The sequence below is a fragment of the Acipenser ruthenus genome, chromosome 27 (genome assembly GCF_902713425.1).
Source record: "Acipenser ruthenus chromosome 27, fAciRut3.2 maternal haplotype, whole genome shotgun sequence".
Lineage (NCBI taxonomy): Eukaryota > Metazoa > Chordata > Actinopteri > Acipenseriformes > Acipenseridae > Acipenser > Acipenser ruthenus.
In genome coordinates, this window is record NC_081215.1 from 23,448,127 (window position 1) to 23,469,226 (window position 21,100).

A 21,100-nucleotide genomic window follows, 5' to 3' on the forward strand; every position below is an offset into this window, starting at 1 on the left:
AATATCCATTAACATGTAGTACAAATAAAATGGTGTTAAGTTGCAAACAAGGGAACTGTGATTAAATGCTGAGTCAATGCATTACTAGCTGATTGCCTGATGGCTGCTAATGTGATCGAGTTATGACTGTAGTTATAGAACGCACAGCTATAAATCAAATGAATGTGCAATGATTAAACTGCTCTGCCATGTTATTTAGCACTCCCCAAACAAAAAGACTCTTGTTTTACAAATAAGCAGCTCATGATTGCTAATGCTGTTAACATTAAGCAGAGCAATAGAAAACCGTTTTAATATGATGGACTGCCAGGAGTTCAGCAGTTTGAAACTGACAAATCTGTAGATATCGCTGTGTAAATATAATGAAGACGCTAGTACAGCAAGACATACCAAACACTGCGGCTGATTCGAAATGCTTAAGTGTGCATTAGTTCTCCAAAACAGATGACTAAAACAGGCCACTGATTAATTTATCTTTGGAAGCTCCCTTAACCTCTTGTGCGGCATAACCAAGGACTGAGTCATTCTCTTCTATGGGACAGCTTGCAGTATTATTGATAGGATCCCGCAGGAAGAGCATTCCCAACCACACGGTCCATTCGCAATGCACAATTAGGACAAGGAATACTAATGAAACCCTAGCAGTGACCAGCGATTCATGCTTCAGTTCTACAGTTTCTAAAGACGCCCAGCGTGGCAGATAGTCCCAGTCGTCAAACCTCCAAACACTCTCATGTGAATGTCTAAAAACAACCACTAAAAACATAACAAGCAAATGGACTAGCAGAGGGGCTTCACAAATAAGCTGCACGCTCCCAGAACAGCCCTCACTCATTCCTTGCACTGCTAATTATATTAAAGTTTGGGTAAGTGATTTAGTGTCTAAATTCTGGCCTATGGACACATAGCTTTAAGACCAATGCACTGAATTACGGTACTTCATTTCCCCATGATAAAACATTAAACACAACAAAAAAAAATAGAACAGCGCGCTTATTATATTAAAACAGTTTATTTGGATAGGTTGACTGCATTGACAAGGAGCAAAAAACTTGTATTTATTTATTTATTTTTAAAACAACTTCTTAATTTAACTAGTTCTACCTAAACAGAACTCGTTTCTTGCTGATGAAACAATTTCGTTTTTAACTCTTTCTATGGGAGAAGGAAACACACATAAGTGCATTCTTTAAGCATATTTTACGCATAAGCACATCTTATTAAATCATACGGTTACAAATTCTGTAACCTACGTGCGCACAGCAAAAAAAAGTTGAAATGGCCACAATGCGCAGTGATCCAATGTGAAATTCACTGGCCTGAGCAGAATATTATTTATGTTACAAACCAGCAGTTGTTTATAGGTTTGGCTGAATGGTTGAGGCTGCACAGAGCTCAAGCATCCACTTAGAAACCCCAAGGAACAGCCTATTGGAAATTTGGCCTGGTATTAGTTTGCTATTCATAAAGCCAGCACAGCAGTAAACTTAATAATCATTTCAGAGGGGAACAGGAGTGAATGCAGGGGGGAAAAATTAAAAAGAACGCAAAAAACCTGGAGACAAAGAAGTCCAAAATAACAGAAAGTGAAAATCTCACAGCCAATTTTAAGGCAGCAAGCCACATCCACAGAATCTCTTATTATCTTCAAAGGTCCGTTCCCACTGTTTCTCTGCAAAGCTGAGGCGGATTCCTGGGGTCTCAGTTTGTGAAGGCCCCCATTGATTTGTCAGCAGTGATGAGTGGGTCCAGAGCCATTCCCACAATCCCCTGCAGAGGGAAGATTCTCCCACAATGCCTGGCTGGGGTGCAGACTAAACAAAAGATCTTTGCCAAATTGCACTGCTGTTAATGTGTGAAACTGTGTGGGTTTTTTTCTTCCTTTTACTTAAAAAGAGCTATTCAAAAGGATTGAAAAAAATGAAAAAACATCAAAAATAAAAACAAAGTCATTACAATTCGGCGGGTGGAAGTTTTTTTTGTTTTTCATCATTTATACTTTTTTTAAAAGAGGATACATTCTTTACAAAGCTTGCCTTTCAGTGGACAAAATCATTCCCCATGCTTTAAATTTAGTTATTTCTCAAGAACCGATAGTAGTATAAAGAAGGTCATTGAAACAGCAAAGAATATATCTTACTGTATGAGCACATGTTCAGGTAGTTTGTTAATGCACAGGACTCTGGAGCAAAGTCTCAGTTCTCAGTTCCCTGGTATACAATATAAGTGCTACAAGGAGGACACATGCAACGTGTTCCCTCCTAATACTCTTAGGCCTATTGGAGGGGTTTGAGCCTCCTTTTGGAGGGTGAAACGTTATTCGGTAGTGCCTTGTTTTATGTTATGAGCTACTTTACATCACAAAGATACCTCAACAGGTGAACAAAGCCCTAATAAAGTTCAAGGGCCTGCGGTTAATTGTCCTGGAGGATCAATTATTTATAAATTTAGCTCCATGACAGATGCTCCACCTCTCTCCTCCCTTTTTCAGACACACAATAGGCTATGACTCACACAGGACCCCTTTGGCTGGAAAGTAGATTAGGAATTCCTGACTGGACGGGCAACCTGAGCCAAGCAAGGTTTGGAAGGAGACATTAGGAGCCTCCAGATACCAATTGTCAGAAGTCAAATTCTACGTCTCATGGCGTGCCAGCATGGATCATAATAAAATGCCTCTCTGTGGCTCTAAGACTCTTCAGGGGGGTTCAGTACATCAGGGTTTCATTCAGAGTTAAAAAGGGAAATCTAAACCTGCAAGCTATGACCATCTTTAATATCTCTAGTCTTGTCAAATTAGCTGGACAAACACTTGTGCTTCGACAGCCAAACGTTCCCAGCAAGCTGCTTATCATCTTGCTGTTATAAGATGGCTTTCAAACCACCTCTTGAAAAAAAAGATAATACAAATGTCGAGTGGTTATTGTCACCAGCAGGATTTGAAAAAGTTAAATCAGTTAAACTGTCAGCAAAATGTTGTCTTGAACCGATTCAATCACTCTTTTAGCTAGAAAATAATGAGACTAAAAGGAGAGTTTGCTTTTGTCTCTGCAGAAAGGGGATGGAATTAAATTACTATAAAAGCACCAAAGCAATGTGTATGGAATGCAAATCAACTGCATTTTTCTTCACTTACAACAGATGCTCCGCAGATCAGTTGCCCTCCATACCGTTTTCACTGCTGTGTCTCTCCTATGAGGGGTGTTTTGGGGGGTAAAGTTCATAAGCAGATGTATAAATGTAATTCTAGTCAGTCCTGATTAAGGGAATCAGTGATGATTTAATGCAGCTGTAGTAACTGAGAAGCTGAACTAATCATTTTTGCAGCATGAATTTATCAATTTATTACATCAATTAAAGATAGATTCCTTTTGTAATGTGTAACATAATGATATACAGTACTGAATTTTAACACACACAGCTCAAACACTGTCATGACATCATGCTTGCAGATGAACTGCTACACATGACACAGTACTAAACAGCTTGCATCAAAGGTAGGAGTTTAGCACACTTGTAAGAGCAAGACTCAACTAAATGCTTATACTGGTTACTATATCTGTGGTACTGAATGGCGGGACATGGAGTTCAATGCATGCAAATCCCAGAGTACATTACAATAAGCTTTTGGCTACTCTTCTAATCAATATGACCAATGGAACAAAGTGGCCAAGTTCATTTAATTAAATAGCATATGTAAATCCCACAAATTGTACATTTAAATAAGCAGTCAGCAAAATGCTATTAATCTGGCTGATAGAATGCATTCGTTTTGTGTGGCTGATTTATCCTACTGTAACTAAATAGCATTGTGAACAGGATCTATTTCAAATAAATTGCTAAACACTTAACCAAACTTTCTTTTAACTTTGGACTCGTATGAATCTGTTTTAAAAAGAAAAGACTTCAAAATGTATTGCAATACAATCTAAAATTCCAAATGTGTTACTCCAGTCTTTTTTTCTTTAAAAGAAATAAAAACACATGACTCTTCTTTGATTACATTGTTTTTCATTCCCACAGGAGCCCTCTCTATGCATCAGGCTATAAAACAACAAAGGCCCACGTTTACTGCCTGTGATCTGAGGTGTTACACAAGGCCCAAGGTCCAGTGGGTCACTGTTGGACTGCAACAAACTGCCACTAACAAGGCTCCAAGCAGCAATTATCAATTGGCCTGCCAAAACCACGAATTACCAATTGGCAGCACTAGCTTGTCCCTCACAGAAATGCCGAATAATAGTGAAGAGGAAATACAGTTCTGTTCTAACTTACAGTCCAACAATGAAGTGTGTGGGGGTTCTTTATAGGCTGTTTTGAAACAGAAGGCATGTCTGGAACTTTGTGGCAGGATCCGCTTCAATGGACTCGGTAAGGCGGACAGGTCACTAAAAAACGGGACACACCCCGAGCCCTCCAGAGACCTTCCCTTTGAGGTGCAGACAATGTCACTGGCTGTGTTAATTCAAGGGACTCTCCATGGACGGGTTCCTCGCAGCTGTCACCAAAAGCGTGCAGCACAAGATCCGCTTTAAAAAGTTCTTTGAGGCCTGACTAAACGATCCCGAACAAGGGAATTACACAACAGCAACCTTATTGCTGGACTTAATGTGCATGCACTGTCAAGAGACTATTAAGGATCAATATGATAACCCTGCCTTCCAACTAGTGCTCTATTGTTACTGACCCAAAGTATGTCTTATGGACAGAATATGGATGCCAGTTGGCAGCTATTAGCACCCCCGGGTTCAGGATGGAATGGGACCAGATTCATTTGTTCTCAATCAGGGATGCTCGTACATTGGCAGACTGCAAACCTTTGTCAAGTTCCCGTTTTAATAGATGTGCATACTGTATGTACATTAATCCTGGAACTGGTAAACAGTGACCCTTTTTGGGCTGAAATAGATGAGGGACCGATATCTGCTGCTAGTGGTCTTGCCGGAGAACATTGTCATTTATATACAGTATAATGCAGTACTAACACTGGGGTTTAATTATGAGAACCATTTTATATTCGTCATTAATATCAACAATGGGACTGCAATTCTGATGATGATGATGATAATAATGATGATGGCCCCACCATTCAACAGATCTGCAAACTCATTATAACCCATACCACTAAAAAACACTGCCAACATTATTCAATGGACGCTTGTATCAAGAATCTTGGGTGACCCATTGGTGACCCTTCATCTGACTTCTCACTGACCTGGATATAATTTTCCCTTTAAAGCCCACCACTGTTGCTCTGCTAGAAAAATCTTAACCAAAAAGAAAAGGTTGAAAGGAAATGGGAAGTTCCAGCAAGTTATCTTGGCTGCATTAAACTTTCTGTCATAGTTCTGTCTCAGGTCTGTACAAACTTTCCAACCATTACAGTGCTGCTGAAACAGTTTCTGAACTGACCTGATTAGCATTGTTCATGTTAAACTTTTCTCTATATTTGATACTGAAACTTTTGCAGCAAGAGTTTTGTAGCAAGAGTAATTTACAGTATATAATCCAAGTACTGAATTCTGAGTGTTATTCATTCAAGAATGCCCCCCTTCTCAAAATAAATATTTATTTGTACAACACAATAACAAACAACACTTCTTAACAACTGGGTGACGTGTGTTGTTCCATTTTAGCAGGGGCCTACTCGTGTTTACTTGCAATGTTACAAAAAAGAACACAACAAATGTTATCCATGCATCAATCTCCTTGGTCCAGAAAAGTATCTAATCAGTAAAACCTGATATACTGGAAAATGTAATCCCTGACCAGGTGCTCTTTATAACAATGCACATTCCCAGTGCCCAGATCAAATCAAGGGCAACACACTGTGTTACACACAATCACAATAGCGTTGGCTGCTGGCCAAGCTAGGTACCTTGTCGTGCAGCGTGTAAGCAATCCTAAGACTTCCAAAGTCCAATAAGCAGACAATTCTCTTCTATTCAGAGACCCTGGAAGCCTCATCCATGCAGTTCAGGTTCACTTGGTACAGACAGAACAGCTCCATATATAATTATGACGAGAAATTGCAACCACTCCGAAATCTCTTTATCTGACCCCATCTCAGCCACCCTCCTACTCCAGTTATGCTGCAATCTGCAAAAATGGGAAGTATAAAATGCTCAGTGAAAGGGCACAGCACAGCCTGTGAGAGAAACAGAAGAGAAAATGAAATGCACATGGTAAGAAGAATGCCTATACAACTGGTTCAAATTGCAATACCAGAAAGCCAGAGTCAGCCGGTCTATGCACGTGTTAATTGCTTTCTGAACTGCAGATACATGTTTTGTTCAGAAACAGATGCAACCGAGTGGTGACAAAAGAAACAGATTTATATTAGTGCTATTTTCATTCAACTGTATGCTTCTGACCGAGAATGCTAGGAATTAGAAAATTAACCTAATCTTTTGAGCCAAAGCAAAGTTAATTAAATATAATGGGTCTGAATAACAAAATTGTAGCTACATATACATCACATCCTTCTAAAAAAAGTATTTAAAACATTCCAAAAATATGAATGCTTCAAAACACATTAAATAAATCAAAATGTTTTGGGTTTTTTTGCAACTGATTGCAGATTTTGTAATTCTTTTTATTTGAAGTCTAAATTCACTGACAGTTTTACACACAAAACAACACCCTGCAGCACAGAGACATAAGACCTCACTCAAACAAGAAGGAACAAGGAACCCTTGCTGTTACAGCACACTGACGACACCCTTACTCTGGAAAACTGAAACAAACAGCAGTTTTACTGTCTCCAAAGTTGCATCAGTTTAATTATGATGTTAGATGTGTGCATTTAATAAAGTAGGTGTTTATTTAGATGTTCACTTCTAATATTTTCTATCTTGAACAATAAATGGCAATTAAATATTGCTTTCTGAAAAAAAAGGGTGACTTCATGAAAAATGCCTAGTTCATTATACATTATAGATTTAAAAAGACAACATGTACGAGTTTTGAATCTCTGTGCCATTGTCTCGCCACAGCAGACAGAATCCAGCCTGCCTTTTGGTCTAGCCTGCCTATTTCCAGAGAACCTGCCCTCACACCTGAAATGAGGAAGACAGGTTTCTGATGGAGCATTCAGTCACAACACAGGAGTTGATACCTTTGATCTTTATCCATTGCCACATTGAACAGTAAAACCCCCATAATCCCCTTCCACAGATGATTCAATTAGAGGGATCCATACTGAGAACAAACAGATGGATATCCCTGTGTTAAATCCAATAAAAAACACAAAAAGATGTGCTGTTATTTCACATACTTTTATTATCAGCTTTCAACTGTCGCTGCTAAAGAAACACATTGTGGTGAACTTTGTTTCAGGTAGTGCTCACTTTAGTGTAGTCGGGCTGGGTTTCCAATGGTAAATATTTAACCTGGTGTAGTCTGGCACAGAACCAGCTGGACAGATTTATTACTTTTTCAAAATACTTTCTATATAAAAGTAGCTATCAAAAAGCCATCAAAATACTGTACTAATGTTGTAAATAGTCCAAATAAGGCCCTCCTGTGACTGTCTAGCACTGGTAAATCGTTTAAATTCTTGTCTCTCAGACCAGCTTCAATGAATTATTTATCCTAGTATACACTTTACAACATGAATAGAGATTACAGAGGCAGACCCTCGGTCAGGCTGAATCGCTAGGTCGTCTGAAAAGCAAAGGTGTCTTACCACGAATGCTACTCAGTGTTGCCATCTGCTCTTATAAAGTGTTCTATAGAGCCTGACTGACTGGAATTTTGGAATATTGTTTTGCCAGGGTGAAACACATGGTTTTAAAACACTTTTGTCCGAAAAAACAGGGCTCATTTTTCTAACTAAGCTTACAGGTTCACGGTTGATAGATATGGACATTTATCCCATTCCTTAGCTGATAACATCCACAAAAGAGAGCTCTCAGTAATTTCTATGAATTCACAGCCTTAAAAAACATCTCTCAATGGCTCACTGCTGTTAAGTACTATCACTGTAAACAGCTGTTACAGGACTTTCAAGACTGCTTGCAATAGTTATCCAATGGTTTATTGGACAGCTGCACAAAACTCAAATTTAAATGAAGCACTGAATCACAATTTTCATTCTGTTCAATTTTCTGCCCGTGATGCTCACGGACGGGGGCTGAGAGGGGTGGATAAAGAGTGCAAAGAAACACCAAGAGTGTGAAAGTTCTGCCCCAGCTTTCAAGGACAATCGTTCACTCCGAAACCACACATAAAACGGCATCAGAAGCCAATTACACTGGCTGAAAGTAAGAACTACTGGAACAAGTTACAGAACATAGACCAGGCTAGAAAGAAGGGATCATAAACAAGGAGAAACGTTGCAGGAGAATGTGTCCCACAGCAAAGATGGGAAATGATCAATCAAGCCCCTAAAGATGATCTAAGTTAGGATGCACGCTTGACCCTGTCACCTGTGGTACAACAATTCTTTTCACTTGCACTTCAGCTTTGCAGTCCACTTATCCAAAACAATACAAACAAATATAAAAACCTTATCATGAGAAGGCTTTTATACAATTAGATCAACTGTATGTACATGGATTAACTTGCACAGAGGCCTCACACTGTGAAGATTCCTGAGACAATGGGAGTCTGGCTGTCATGGGCGTCCCCCTCTCTGACAAGGCATTCTGGACAAGGTCATGGGCTAAACAACTTTCAAATTAGACAGCCACTGTATTCCCCTGATCTTAGGGAATGAAAGGTTACCATGCTGGCAGGGGGATGGGTAGGACAGTATGCCAAGAATAGCTGTCACCGACACCACAGGAAGGCAGAGTGACATCCAAGCCTCTGAAAGGGACTCTAGAAGACTTATATTCCAGTTCTGATATCGGAAAGTAATTCCACCAGTGTGCTTGGAAGAACTGCTGCTATTTCTAGGGCTGCTCACATTTTCAAGATCAATTCATTGCAGGTTTAGTACTGTTCTTGCCTTTTCAGAGGCTTATACGGTACAGCACTTTTCTCAAAGTATTTACAAGCTGCTACATGTGTACTGTAAGCTGCGGGTCCACAACTAACATTATTCCCGCTATAACTGAATGATAAATTATATAGCTTTAACACTTGAGCAAAGGACCGGTAAAATCAGGATCCCGGAGTTAAACTGTCATCAGAATTAAAGCCATGCTTTACGGTAGAGCTTGGTTATATCACAGTCAGATGCAAACCCATTTTGTTGCAGCCTCTGTTGTCTCTGCAAGAGCATACTGGCAGCATGTCCCAATCCGAGGCACTGCCCAGAGAGAAGCAGCAGGCAAACAACACTGAGCACAGCGCTAATTGCAATTTACAATGAAGTGTCAGACCAATTTTAATGAGAACCCCTTTGGCATGAGGCGCTGGGTGGGGGTGGGGTGGGTTGCTGTCTTTTCCCACAAGCAAATGGTTGGTACCACGGCACACTGGCACCTGTCTATTCACTCCAGACAAGAGCATAGTACAAATACAGTACATAATGTCTAAAATAATCTGACTATTTAATGCTCTGGTTATATTTAGAAAAGTAGAGCCAGATTTAATAAGATTCTCATTTAGTACAAAGTTTATTGAAAAGAAAAATTATACATATTTTTTTTTCTCTTACTTAAATACAGCAGGTCTGTTAGCAGACTGGATTGATAAGGAAACAACATATTTCCAGGAAGTTTTAAAAAGATCAAAAGATAAGGATTAGATCAATCGGAAACAGAGGAATACTGACATTTACAAGCAGGTGGTTAACATGATTATAGAGCCTGCACACATTATCACAATAAATGTGACAAGGTCAGACAGACTTCAATGACATCTAGGTCAAAAAAACAGACATGACATGCCAATGTTATATAGACTGCTAGATAATATTCTTATAAGTGCTTACTGTATTAAAAATCTGAAGAGTCATTTAGCAGTTTAACAATGCTTGAACAGTACATAACCCATGATTTCTATGTGCTTTATGATTTACCATGTTTCTGTGTTCAATATTTCAAGTCTTTTTTTAGTATTCAGAATATATATTGTGCATATATTGTGTTTGGAATACTTAGCTCCTAATACCAGTTCTTAATGTAACACCGTTTCTTTTCATTGACTAACATTACTTCCGGTAGTTTTTTCAATAGTCTGATTAACTGCAAAGAATCTGCATAAGAATCTGCATAACATACTTGCCTAGTTACTGTATGTGCCCAATAGTTGTTTTCCTAGCAGTGCACCACCTCAAGCTTACATTGTGGAAGATGTCAGTTTCCCTCACGTCGACCTCACGATATAAGTGAGTGAAATATTGTGTGCAAGTCCTCTTATTAACCCTGACGGTTTTGACCTCAGCTCTGTCCCGGGATGGTTTAATTGGCCCATTTCCTGCTTGTGAAGTGTGAGGACAGATTTAAATCAGCCAGGTTTTTTTTGTGGCATTTCAATTGAAACCAGTGGTGAATCCACACGGCCGAGAGGCAGAAAGATAAACCAAGATTCACATGCTTAACAAGAGGTTCTGGAAACAGTGATTTAAAAAGCAAATTAAAACAGACAAGCATTTGGGTCTTAATGTATGGCTAATCTTCTTTGTTTGCCTTACTCCTTACCACTAACTCTAATTACTGAATACTCCACAAACTGGCTGAAATGAAACCCCATTTACCTAGCAAATCAATGCACTATAAACTAGATTGGGTCAAGGGGGTTTATCCCATCCTTGTGATGTACTCCTATTCCCCTCCCCTCCCCTTCTCCCATATAGCAAACACTTTCCATTCACCATGTAATCTTGCCATTTCACATTGTGAGGGAGGTATACTACATGACTTACAGTACAATTAAAGTGGTTTATTGCAGATATAAATCAGCATCCAGAGATGATGACCGACCACAGCATTAGTGGTGCATTTTACTAATAAGGTAATGTTTAGTCTTAGACTTGAACAGCAGTTTACAGGATACTCAGGAATTGATGCTTCCCTTTTAAAATCTACTGCAGCTTTCCTTAAGAAACAGACCTTTTTTGGAGCTAGCCCCTAATGGCCCATACAATAAAACAAGGCTGTTTGCAGCCGCAGGGAAAGCAAAGCTTTTTTTTTTTATTTTGCTTTGCTAAACAGCTGCACAATAGCAGTTTCAGGAGAGGGCTAATCTTTACTTGATCTCTTTTATTCCAGACAAGTTTAGCATTGCTTGATGTGCTTATATAGTTCAAATAAATCCTTGCATTTTCAAACTATAACCATCTGTTGCCTTGGGAGGATAAAAAATGTTACCCACCTGGGAAACAATTATTGTAACTTATTGTTTTCTATAGAAAGGGGTTTAAAAATGGGGATTGGTGAGGCATATTGTAAAGCAGGTGTTGTGAGTAACCAAGACAGCAGGCATTAGGGAATGAAAATAATTCGAAGATTATAGCAAAAGTCCTTTCCCTTTAATGTGTGATTGTTTTTCTTTGTATTTAATGGACTTTCATAGCAATGATAAAAAAACAGCATTAAGCAAGCCAAAATGAAATGAAAATAAACACGACACACTGAATCCTTTTGTTAAGATAGGGCTTGTTTTCTGAAATACATTTTCAGCCAGGTTAGAATCAATTGTCCCGAGATATTCTGTTGGCACCTGCTTCAAGTTTGACTCGGGGTCACCTACACCTGCGTCCAGCTGTAATTCAATAGTCTGACCCTGATTCCTAGTTCATCATTAAAAGGTTCAGAAGCTATAAAGCTCAGAGACCTATGTTTCTCCATATCCCTCTCATGCTTGGTACAAAGCCCCAACCTCCTTCTAACCAGGAACGGGGGGGGGGGGGGGGGGCTGAGAGACAATAGCTGCAGGTGTTTGAGAGGTGGGATCAGACTGTCATTATTGCTCAAAGCAGTTTTGTCAACAGAGCCCACCATAAGGGTGATACCCCAGGTGTCTCAAAGAAGAAGAGATCACTGTGCCATTCTTTCTATTATCTGTATTTTCCACCCTTCTCACAATGTAAACATATCAATTTGTCAGCGCTGTCCCCTACCCACCCCAGGGCATGCACCTGCATGTCATTTCCCACAAAACTATTCCAGGTAAGCAGCCAGTGGGCAACACCAGGAGGAAGTATTAGGAAAGAGCGACAAACTGGGGTTCTTAAAATGTGCATAAAAGACTCAACACAAGAAGCCAGCTTTTGGCAGCTCATAAAATTAATCTACCTGGAATAAAACGGGGGTTCTAAAGAAATAATAAATCTTGTGTGGTGCTGACCTTTTCCTTAGCCTCTACTGAGACAACCCAGTCCACCCTTTTACCTCAGGGAGGAGCCATTACACGGTGCCTCTAGCAACACTGCTGTTGTAGCTACTTACTGTATTCAATTTTGATGTGGAAAGTCTTTGATGGGGCTGGTACCACTGTTTAAAGCAGCTTTAACTACCCCTAACAGCCAAACACCAAAACCTATCAAACAATCATTTAACCTATCAAACAATTAATGATTTGATGTGATATACAACATTCTCTATTGTGTCTGTTGAGATATTGCATTTATTTATTTAAAATATTGTGCACACCACGATGTTTAATAATCACTTTTTTTGACAGTATGTATTGTGATTTTCTTTTAGTTTAAATACCTGGATAATATTTTTCATTGGCCCTTGTTTCCCTAATGCATTATTTTTTAATATATAACTGCTCCTGGCACAAGTACGATTTAAACACATTTGACTCCATCATGACAGAGGACACAGAGGTGTGAACTGGTGATGACAGGTCTTTGGTTTCCATAACAAAAGACTTTGGGTTTCAATACACAGCAAAAGGCAAAGCCACAGGAGCTGCCAAGACTCTCTGGCCATCAATGCAGGGATATTAATGAGGCCTTTTTAAGGACAAGCAAAAAGGGTAGAATGTTTTTACAGGTGCTTTGTTGGTATACCTTTCAAACTCAACTATCTGGAGTTCCAGATAGTTGGACCATTGGTATCTAGTTAGAACATCAAAAGTAACACAGCAATTTTTTCAATAGGGGTTGTTTTGTCCAGGGGTGTGAATTGTTCAGGTGCTGTAAATATATGGGTGAATCTGATGTACTGTGTAAGGGGCCAAAACTGAAAATGCCATAGCACGGAATCATCAAATTCTTTCATACAAAACCCTGTAAAAAAAAAAAAAAAAAAAAAAAAAATTATCCTTGTCAATCAATTCAATATTTTTTTACGCAAAACTGTTTGACAAGAGGCAGACTTTCATAAAACATGTTTATAAATGCCATAATATTTTTTATTAATAATACACTACAACGGCACTTTCTATTACCTCATTTTAGTACTGCACCAATACAAAGAATTTGTTGTTATTTGCATTAATGGTAGCTATGGTAACTTAGAAAAATATTTGCCTTAGGTTGATCTGGTGTTATACAAACAACTCAGAGATTTGAGGACCACTGAAGCAGACAGGAGTTGCTGAAGGTAGCAAGGAAAAGAAATGATTTCTGGAAAAGAAAAAAGGAAAGTACACAAAGAGGAAAAGAGATGAAAGGAATCATTGAACACCAGTAACTTTAACTACAATGCTGTTTTCAGCAGAGAACCCCAGTCTATCTCACAGGGCTAAGCTGGGTAAATATTTTATCAATAAATAAATCCAGTCAAGTGGTACTACTTTTATTATCTGAAGCGTTCATGGTACTTGAAGAATAATGAATGATAAATACCAAAGCCCCCCATGATAAAGACCTTTATTTTGTTACAATGGTTTTAACTACTAGAGCAGCAGAGTACCCACTGGCTCAAAAACCCTGTTCACCCTCTCACCATTAAAATGTTGTCAGCATTGGCAAATAAAAGCCTTTAAAAATACGAGGTTGTGCATTCGAGGGGCATTGTTTCTGAAAAGCCTATTCTTCCCCCTTTTCACCCTTCCAACCCACAATACTAAAAGTCAAAAGCCACCATTTATACACTTACAAACAGTCGGAGGCTGAGTTGTTTTGACACTTTGTCCACAGAGGCCTGGCTGAATGGCCTAGCTCCAATGAAGTACTTGAGCTTGCTGACTTCATTAGGAAGCAGTTCTTTCAGCGTGTTTGCCACTCCAGCCCTACATTTGAAAAGCCTATTTGGGAGCAGATATTGTTTGTTTAATAGCTTGTTGCTTAGGCCCCTTCATTGATTAGCACTCTGAGAGACAGGCCCATGAATGTGGATAAAGATGGCTGGAAAACGTGACATTGTTATACCATGGGGATTTGCAGTTCCAAAAAAAATATATAAATAATGCTTTTGTGCCAAGAGAAGTGTGCAATCCCCCCACTGCATTTATGCATCTAATCCAAAAGAATAGGCTATGAATCCTAATGAGGGATGCAGGAAATTTTAGAGCAGTGTTAAAAGTTGCTTTCAAGAAATGCATGTTCGGGTTCCTGAGTGGCGCATCCAGTAAAAGCACTCGTGTAGAGTGCAGGATGCGCCCTATAGTCTGGACGTTGCCGGTTCGAGTCCAGGCTATTCCTTTGCTGAGCGCCATCCGGGGGGAGCGAGAGTCAGGTAGGTCAGGGTGTCCTCAGCTCACTGCGCACCAGTGACCCCTGTGGTCTGGCCGGGCGCCTGCGGGCTTGCCTATAAGCTGCCCAGGGCTGCGTTGCCATCCGACACTGTAGCTCTGGGTAGCTGCATGGTGAGTCTGCAGTGTGTAAAAAAGCGGGCGGCTAACGGCACACGCTTCGGAGGACGGCATGTGTTTGTCTTTGCCCCTCCCGAGTCAGCGCAGGGGTGGTAGCGGTGAGCTTAGCTAAACAAAATAATTGAACACTACTAAATTGGGGAGAAAATAACAAAAAACTAATTGGCGAATACTAAATAAAAAAAAAATAAAAAAATGCATGTTCAATGAGTGTCTGACTTGAGGCAAACACAGTTTAGGGTATTCACTAAGTACCAACGTGCGAGTGTCAAACAGTCAAACAAATGGCTTCAAAGAAAAACACCATAGCACAACAGATGCAGTTCACATCAGTAACCAAGACAGGAGTTGCAACTATGCAATCCCAGAGCCGAGTTGTACAAACACACGCATTGTTTCTACACTCTCGCTGATGGAGGGCAGCATGTTTCTAGTTATAAGTGCAGAATGAACAAAAGGGGTTCAGCTTCAACACCAATTAGAAAATAACCACCTTGTCAGTTTCTATATACTTTCATATAGAGCGCAGTCTCTATCTGGGGATAATTTTGTTTATTTATTTTTTTAGCTGATCAAGAGTTCAGACATGCTACACGCTGGGGTCGTTAAACAGTGTTTCTCTCGGTGTCCAAGTTTTTCATCGCTGTATTTAAAATCAATCCTTTTAGACTCTGTGTCGTTATGTTCTGCTTTATTCCAGTTTTATCATATTTGTTTTGCAGAAGCAGGAGATACCACATCATTAATCTTCTGTACGAGAATGAGAATGAAATGCCCTGTGCCTATCCTATACAGACAATATCTAAATTCATTCATCATGACCCAACACTTATTCAGCTGTCTGTCCTCATTACTGTAAACTCCATATCATCAGGGTCCACTACGCCAGTGAAGCTGCACTGAGCAGTTGTACAAATAAAAAGGCCCCACTACAGAGGACCACCCAAAAATAACTGCTGTGAATGCATGACTTAACTTCCACAGAGTCAGCTTAGTTTATCAGCAACACACTTACCCACACAGTACACTTTTCTACAGCGAACAGCAGAAAACAAAACACTGTCCTACATTTCGATTTTGTACATCTCACCGTTTCTAGTTTGCTAGTTTGTTTATTATAAAAATACATCTTGTTAGTGGACCAAACAGCATTGGATTTTATCTGCAAACTAAAGTGAAATACACAGTGCTGTATCAATGCATAAATAAATCTGCATTGTTTCTATAATGGCATAGTAGCAGTAAGACCCTATATATTGTCAATTATCAAGGATTACAGTCAGTTTTGGCATTAGGCTTTCAGCATTGCCTTGGGCCCATAGTTCATTAAGCCAGCTCATAATCTTCTGGTAATTCCTTCTGGTTTTACCATTTTAATGACTTTCCTTCCCACTTTGGGGAGAGCTTTGTTTTATATACCATCTCTGTAACATTCTACTATCCTGTGAGGGCAATGTCATGTCACTGTTTGGTAAAGAACAAGTCTTCTCTTTTAAAGGATCTGTTTAGTAAAAACGAATACAAAATATCTTAATTAAATTGGACTAACTAACAATAGAGAATGTTTTGTTTTGACAGGTGCTTGCACAAAGAAATAAAACAAAAGCAAGAGGAATTTGATTTGATTGAAGACATCAAACCGAACAAAAACCATGTAAATGTTTAATTTACTGGCTCACAATATGTTGATTAGATGGAGGCATGCTTATAAGTATATGAAATGACTGTTCACTTAAAACGAAATCTTTAGTTACAGCCATTGATCCATTAGCAAACACAAACCCACCTTAACAGGCTGTTTACTGAGTGAATGGCTGCACAAGGCTTTGAGTTCATGCCCACAGATAAAAATACAATTATCTGGCCTGTCTGAGATAGCAACTATCACTGCTGTAAATACAGCAGCTAGGCTGGCCAAATGCTTTAAGTAATTGCATCTTTAATAATATCACAGATGTGTGGCGCCCTTGTCATACCCTATCTTAAATATACCATACCGTGCCTCAACTGACTATTAATGTGTAAGCATACAATCTAAAGGTTATTTGGAAATGTACTGCAATTAAACTTCTTATAGAACCTAGCGGTGTATAGGGTGAAGACTGAAATCAGGCAATATACAAAGAATAAAATTCAATTAATAGCATTGGGCAGCTGGGATTAGTACAGAAAGGACACAGAGGGGAATGGAAAAAGGGATCTACTGTATATTCATGCAGCTTAAGTCACTAAATCTGCAGTATTGAGCAACCCCACCTATCCAATTTATTGTAGCTTCAAGGCCAGAAAACAACACGCGTTTTAAAATAAACACAAGCTAGTTAATGCCACAAGTCCACTGGGGATTTATTGTGTATGCAGGTGTCAGCTCAGTACTTTCCCTTCCTCAGATTAGTAATCAGAATTATTCAAGGATGACTCCCTGAAGAAGGAAGGATAGTGGGAATTCTACATTTGGATTTTACCATCAAGCAGATTGTCCAGTGAAGCTAAAGCTACATTGTACAAAAGCTACATTGTACAAAAGCTACAGGATTATATTTAAATTTCAAGGGTGATATTTTATTATTTTACAGACAGGTAGTGAACATGGTATAGTTTTATATTACAGCTTTTAAATGAACAACACATTTTGTTCTCTCTTTTAGGTGCAGAATAACAACCTCAGGATTTTGATATATTTATCTGGTAGAACCAATCTTATTTTTGAGTGACTGACCGCACGATTAACTCTCATACGGTATCAATATTTTACTTGTCCGCTTTGAAAACGATAGATTTTTTTTTTCTCCTGGCTTCTCCAAATACAGGAAACTCTGGTGTATTCTGCTGATTCATTACTGTAATGAAACACTATATTATATAGTGCTGTGAAGTACTAGATGAGCCTCAGGTTAATGTTTCATATATCCATTATGTTTTTAATAACCCATTGTGCTTCTTGGAAACTAGTGGGACAGTAATCAGTCTGACTTTCCACAACGACATGCTCTTGGCCATGCTAAACTTTAGAACTTCTCAATCCGCCTATCTTTCAGTGAACCTTTAACTCACACATGCCTATTATAGCTCCTGTCACACAGATCTATAACATCTTTGAGCTACCAATGATCAAAGATATCAGAGCTGCTTTAATCAGCAATAAAGGAAAACTCCTGAACTAATAACCACTGACAGAGAAACTCAAAGCCCCAGCAACGGTTTAGGATCAACAACCAGAAGAGACCTATTCTCCAAATAAATGTATACTTACCTTTTTTTAATACCTAATCTTTATTATTTTAAAAGCATTCTTCTTCAACAGGTCGTATTGAAGAAAACTGAAGGCAAGCCCCATCTCAAAGGTGCACACATCTACATCTTCCTGATAATTTATCAGTATAATTATTGTATTGTTGCATCTGGAGAATTGCATGTCAAAACTGAAAAGCGAATGTTTGAACCTGTATTTCAGCGTATTTCAATGCCGTAATCAAGCTATCAAAACTGATACAGTATTATTGTAATTCAAATGCATGTACTATCTTAATTGTCTTAAAACCACATACAGTATATATGGTTTATGTTAAGGTTTTTTGCAGTTTTTAAACCTTTTTTTAAACTATGTTAGAGAGTTTTGTGAAGATGGCCTTTGGTTCCTTTCTCGGAATTCCTCATTTGCTTAACTCGAGTTATTGGCTAATTGTTAATGTGTCCAATAGGAAACCAATGAGTTACAGAAGAACAATTAGGTGTTCCATATAAGCACTGCATATCGAGCCCATTATATAGAACCAAAAATAAGTTACAAAAAGAAGGCGTTCCAACCTAATTAAGGCAAACGGTTCTTTTTTTTAAGAAGGCATTACAATGTCCTTACACAAAAGTGATACACTTTTGATACACACAAGACAAAACAAACAAACAAATAAATAAATAAATAAATAAATAAATGCTAAAGAAAATGTGTGTACTATTCACCCATATATTAAATCGTTTTACAACGGAGTCTCTGTGTAACACTTTCTGTCAAGTATTATTATCATTTGTTTATTTAGCAGACGCCTTTCTCCAAGGCGATTTAGAGAGTCACTTACAACAACGTCTCACCCGAAAGCCGGAATGGTCAACACAATGAGTCAGTGGCTGAGCCGGGATTTTAAACGGGGACCTCCTGGTTACAAGCCCTTTTCTTTACCCACAGTACCACACCGCCTCCTATTCCGCACCTACTGTATACACAGTAATGATGACAGCATTATTTATTTATTTATTTATTTATTTATTTATTTATTTTGTAATTTAAAAAATAAACCGCATGGTCACATTAAACTTTCATGCAAGCGCTTTCAATTTTTGGAAAAAGCGACCGCTCTGATTCCTATGTTTTATTAATGTATTTATTTATCTTCAATTATTTTAAATCATTAATATCGTTCAGTAAGTACATGCAAAAGTCTCGTTTTTGAAAGTAATGTCACTTGTTTTATGTGCTATAGGCAACCTCGGCCAAGATACATGGCTTCTTTCATACATTTTAAGATACAATATAATAATGCTATAAATCACGTTCATATTACAGGATTGTATTTGAATTCCAAAATCTGCGCTCAATGGTACTACTGTATTACAACACATACGAAAAGTGAATCTATAATCTGACAGACTGCTGCCTGCAGCGAGCACATTAGAATCACACACACCTGACATCATAAAAATTAGCTTTGCTGTAAATTATACTTTGTGTGTTATTAAGAGGCTCCAAAGTCAGTCACCGAATCCCTTTTGTGATTTGACGGGTTCTAAATTGGAATGACCGAAACATTTTTACAGCGCGGTCTCTTTAAAAGGCTGTCTGCAGTTTGTTTGGCAGACTGCACCGAGTTCCTGCATTCCAGCCCCAATCGGGCTGCTGTCCCAACACGCTTTAGCTACTGTATAGCAAGTTATCCTGCAGTGTTTACAGCACAGGTGAGTGCAGCGGGCTGAAAAGCACTGGTAAAATATTGCAACTGAACACACACAAAAAAGTGACCGTACGTGAGTTAGGTTAATAAGTCTCTTGTAGCATGTGTGGATCAAGATTTGGAAAATAAACTAAACCTGTCTGAAGACACGCACTATCAACCACAACAATGACAAGAACAAACAAACAAAGGATCACAAGCCTGCTGCATTCGTACAGATAGAATGTACAAATACACTTCAAACATCATGCGTTAAAAAAAACAAAACAAAAATCTGTGCTAACACATTTGGCACAGCTATCACAACTACAAGTACGGTCATTTTGTTGTGCATGTTTTGGTTACATCATGACAGCATCAAGGTAAAGCAGATGTCTCCCCAAATCCTGTACAGGATTCCAAAGAGTAAACAGTAAATTAAAGCCAGTGTATGCCGAACTGTATACATGGTAAAGCAGTTGTTTGGAGACACTTGTTCATTTCTGTGGTGGATACTGGATATTACTTGTAACAGTATTTTAAAATGTAATAGTGTATTGTAGGGTACAGAAAAAGTAAGATAACCAACTAAGTACATTTCTTATACTTTTTTTTCCCACAAGAGCAGTTACGGATACAAAAAAAAAATCCATTGCAAACAGTTCATTGGAACGAATTATAAAGCTATTTAAAATAGTAGGCAGAATCAATTGTGGGCTCCTACCGAAATGCTCCATAACGTGCAGGGGGGGGCAGATGTCTTGAGGAATCAATCACACATGCAGAAAAAGACCCTCAATCCGCGCGTTTAAGTGAAGGCGATCGTTTTAATATACGGGGTTACACATTTCCTTTAATTATAATGCAGTACCAACCACAGTGCAAACAATGCGCATTCAATAGTTTTGCACTTACCTTGAATTAAAAGCACGGACGCTATCAGAGTGCCACAAACCGCTGCAAGCTGCATTGTACGATCTTGACCCCGCCACAAGACCTAAAGTGTGTTTATTATTGTTATTTTGACAATTAGATCCTTGCAAAATGATTTAACGGTAGGTAATGATAACCGGTACAGGGTGTTCAAACCATGATTGTAATAGTTCTTCGGTTTAGGCTGTGCGTTTAGCTCCTTCCTTCAGTTTTTTTAAGTCATGTATTGAAGTTTGTGAAAATTTGCTGCGCTTAGTGATGTTTTCAATACCGCTACCACTAGGGCTGTTCCAAACATGTTGCTCTATTCTTCCAATGCTGGAGTGATCAAAAAGAGCATTGGAATGTACCACGTTTATCATGGGGGGAGCAGTAAGAAGTCAATAAAATAACTCAGTTTACAGAACTTAACGTTAATATATATATATTGTTACGAAAAACCTTGTTATATGTTATATAGTTGAGTTAATTATTTTCTTTAAAAATGTATTGACCTTATCAATGTTAATTATTTATTTTAATTATCTGAACTCACCCGGTGGTTGGTCTGAGTTTGTCGAGTCCTGAACTGTTCACTGTGT

At 38.7% G+C, this 21,100-nt stretch overlaps 1 protein-coding gene across 2 annotated transcripts in view; it reads right to left on the reverse strand.

Annotated features, from left to right (window-relative positions):
• The window catches only part of LOC117432306 (low-density lipoprotein receptor-related protein 4-like), a 78,561-nt gene extending 57,734 nt beyond the window's left edge, over positions 1–20,827 (reverse strand). For both annotated transcript variants that reach the window (XM_034054016.3, XM_059002240.1), the window contains exon 1: positions 20,502–20,827. In XM_034054016.3, the coding sequence (XP_033909907.1) occupies positions 20,502–20,556 (55 nt within the window). In that variant the 5' untranslated portion in view covers positions 20,557–20,827. The remainder of the gene's footprint in view (positions 1–20,501) is intronic.
• Between the last annotated feature and the right edge of the window lie 273 nt (positions 20,828–21,100).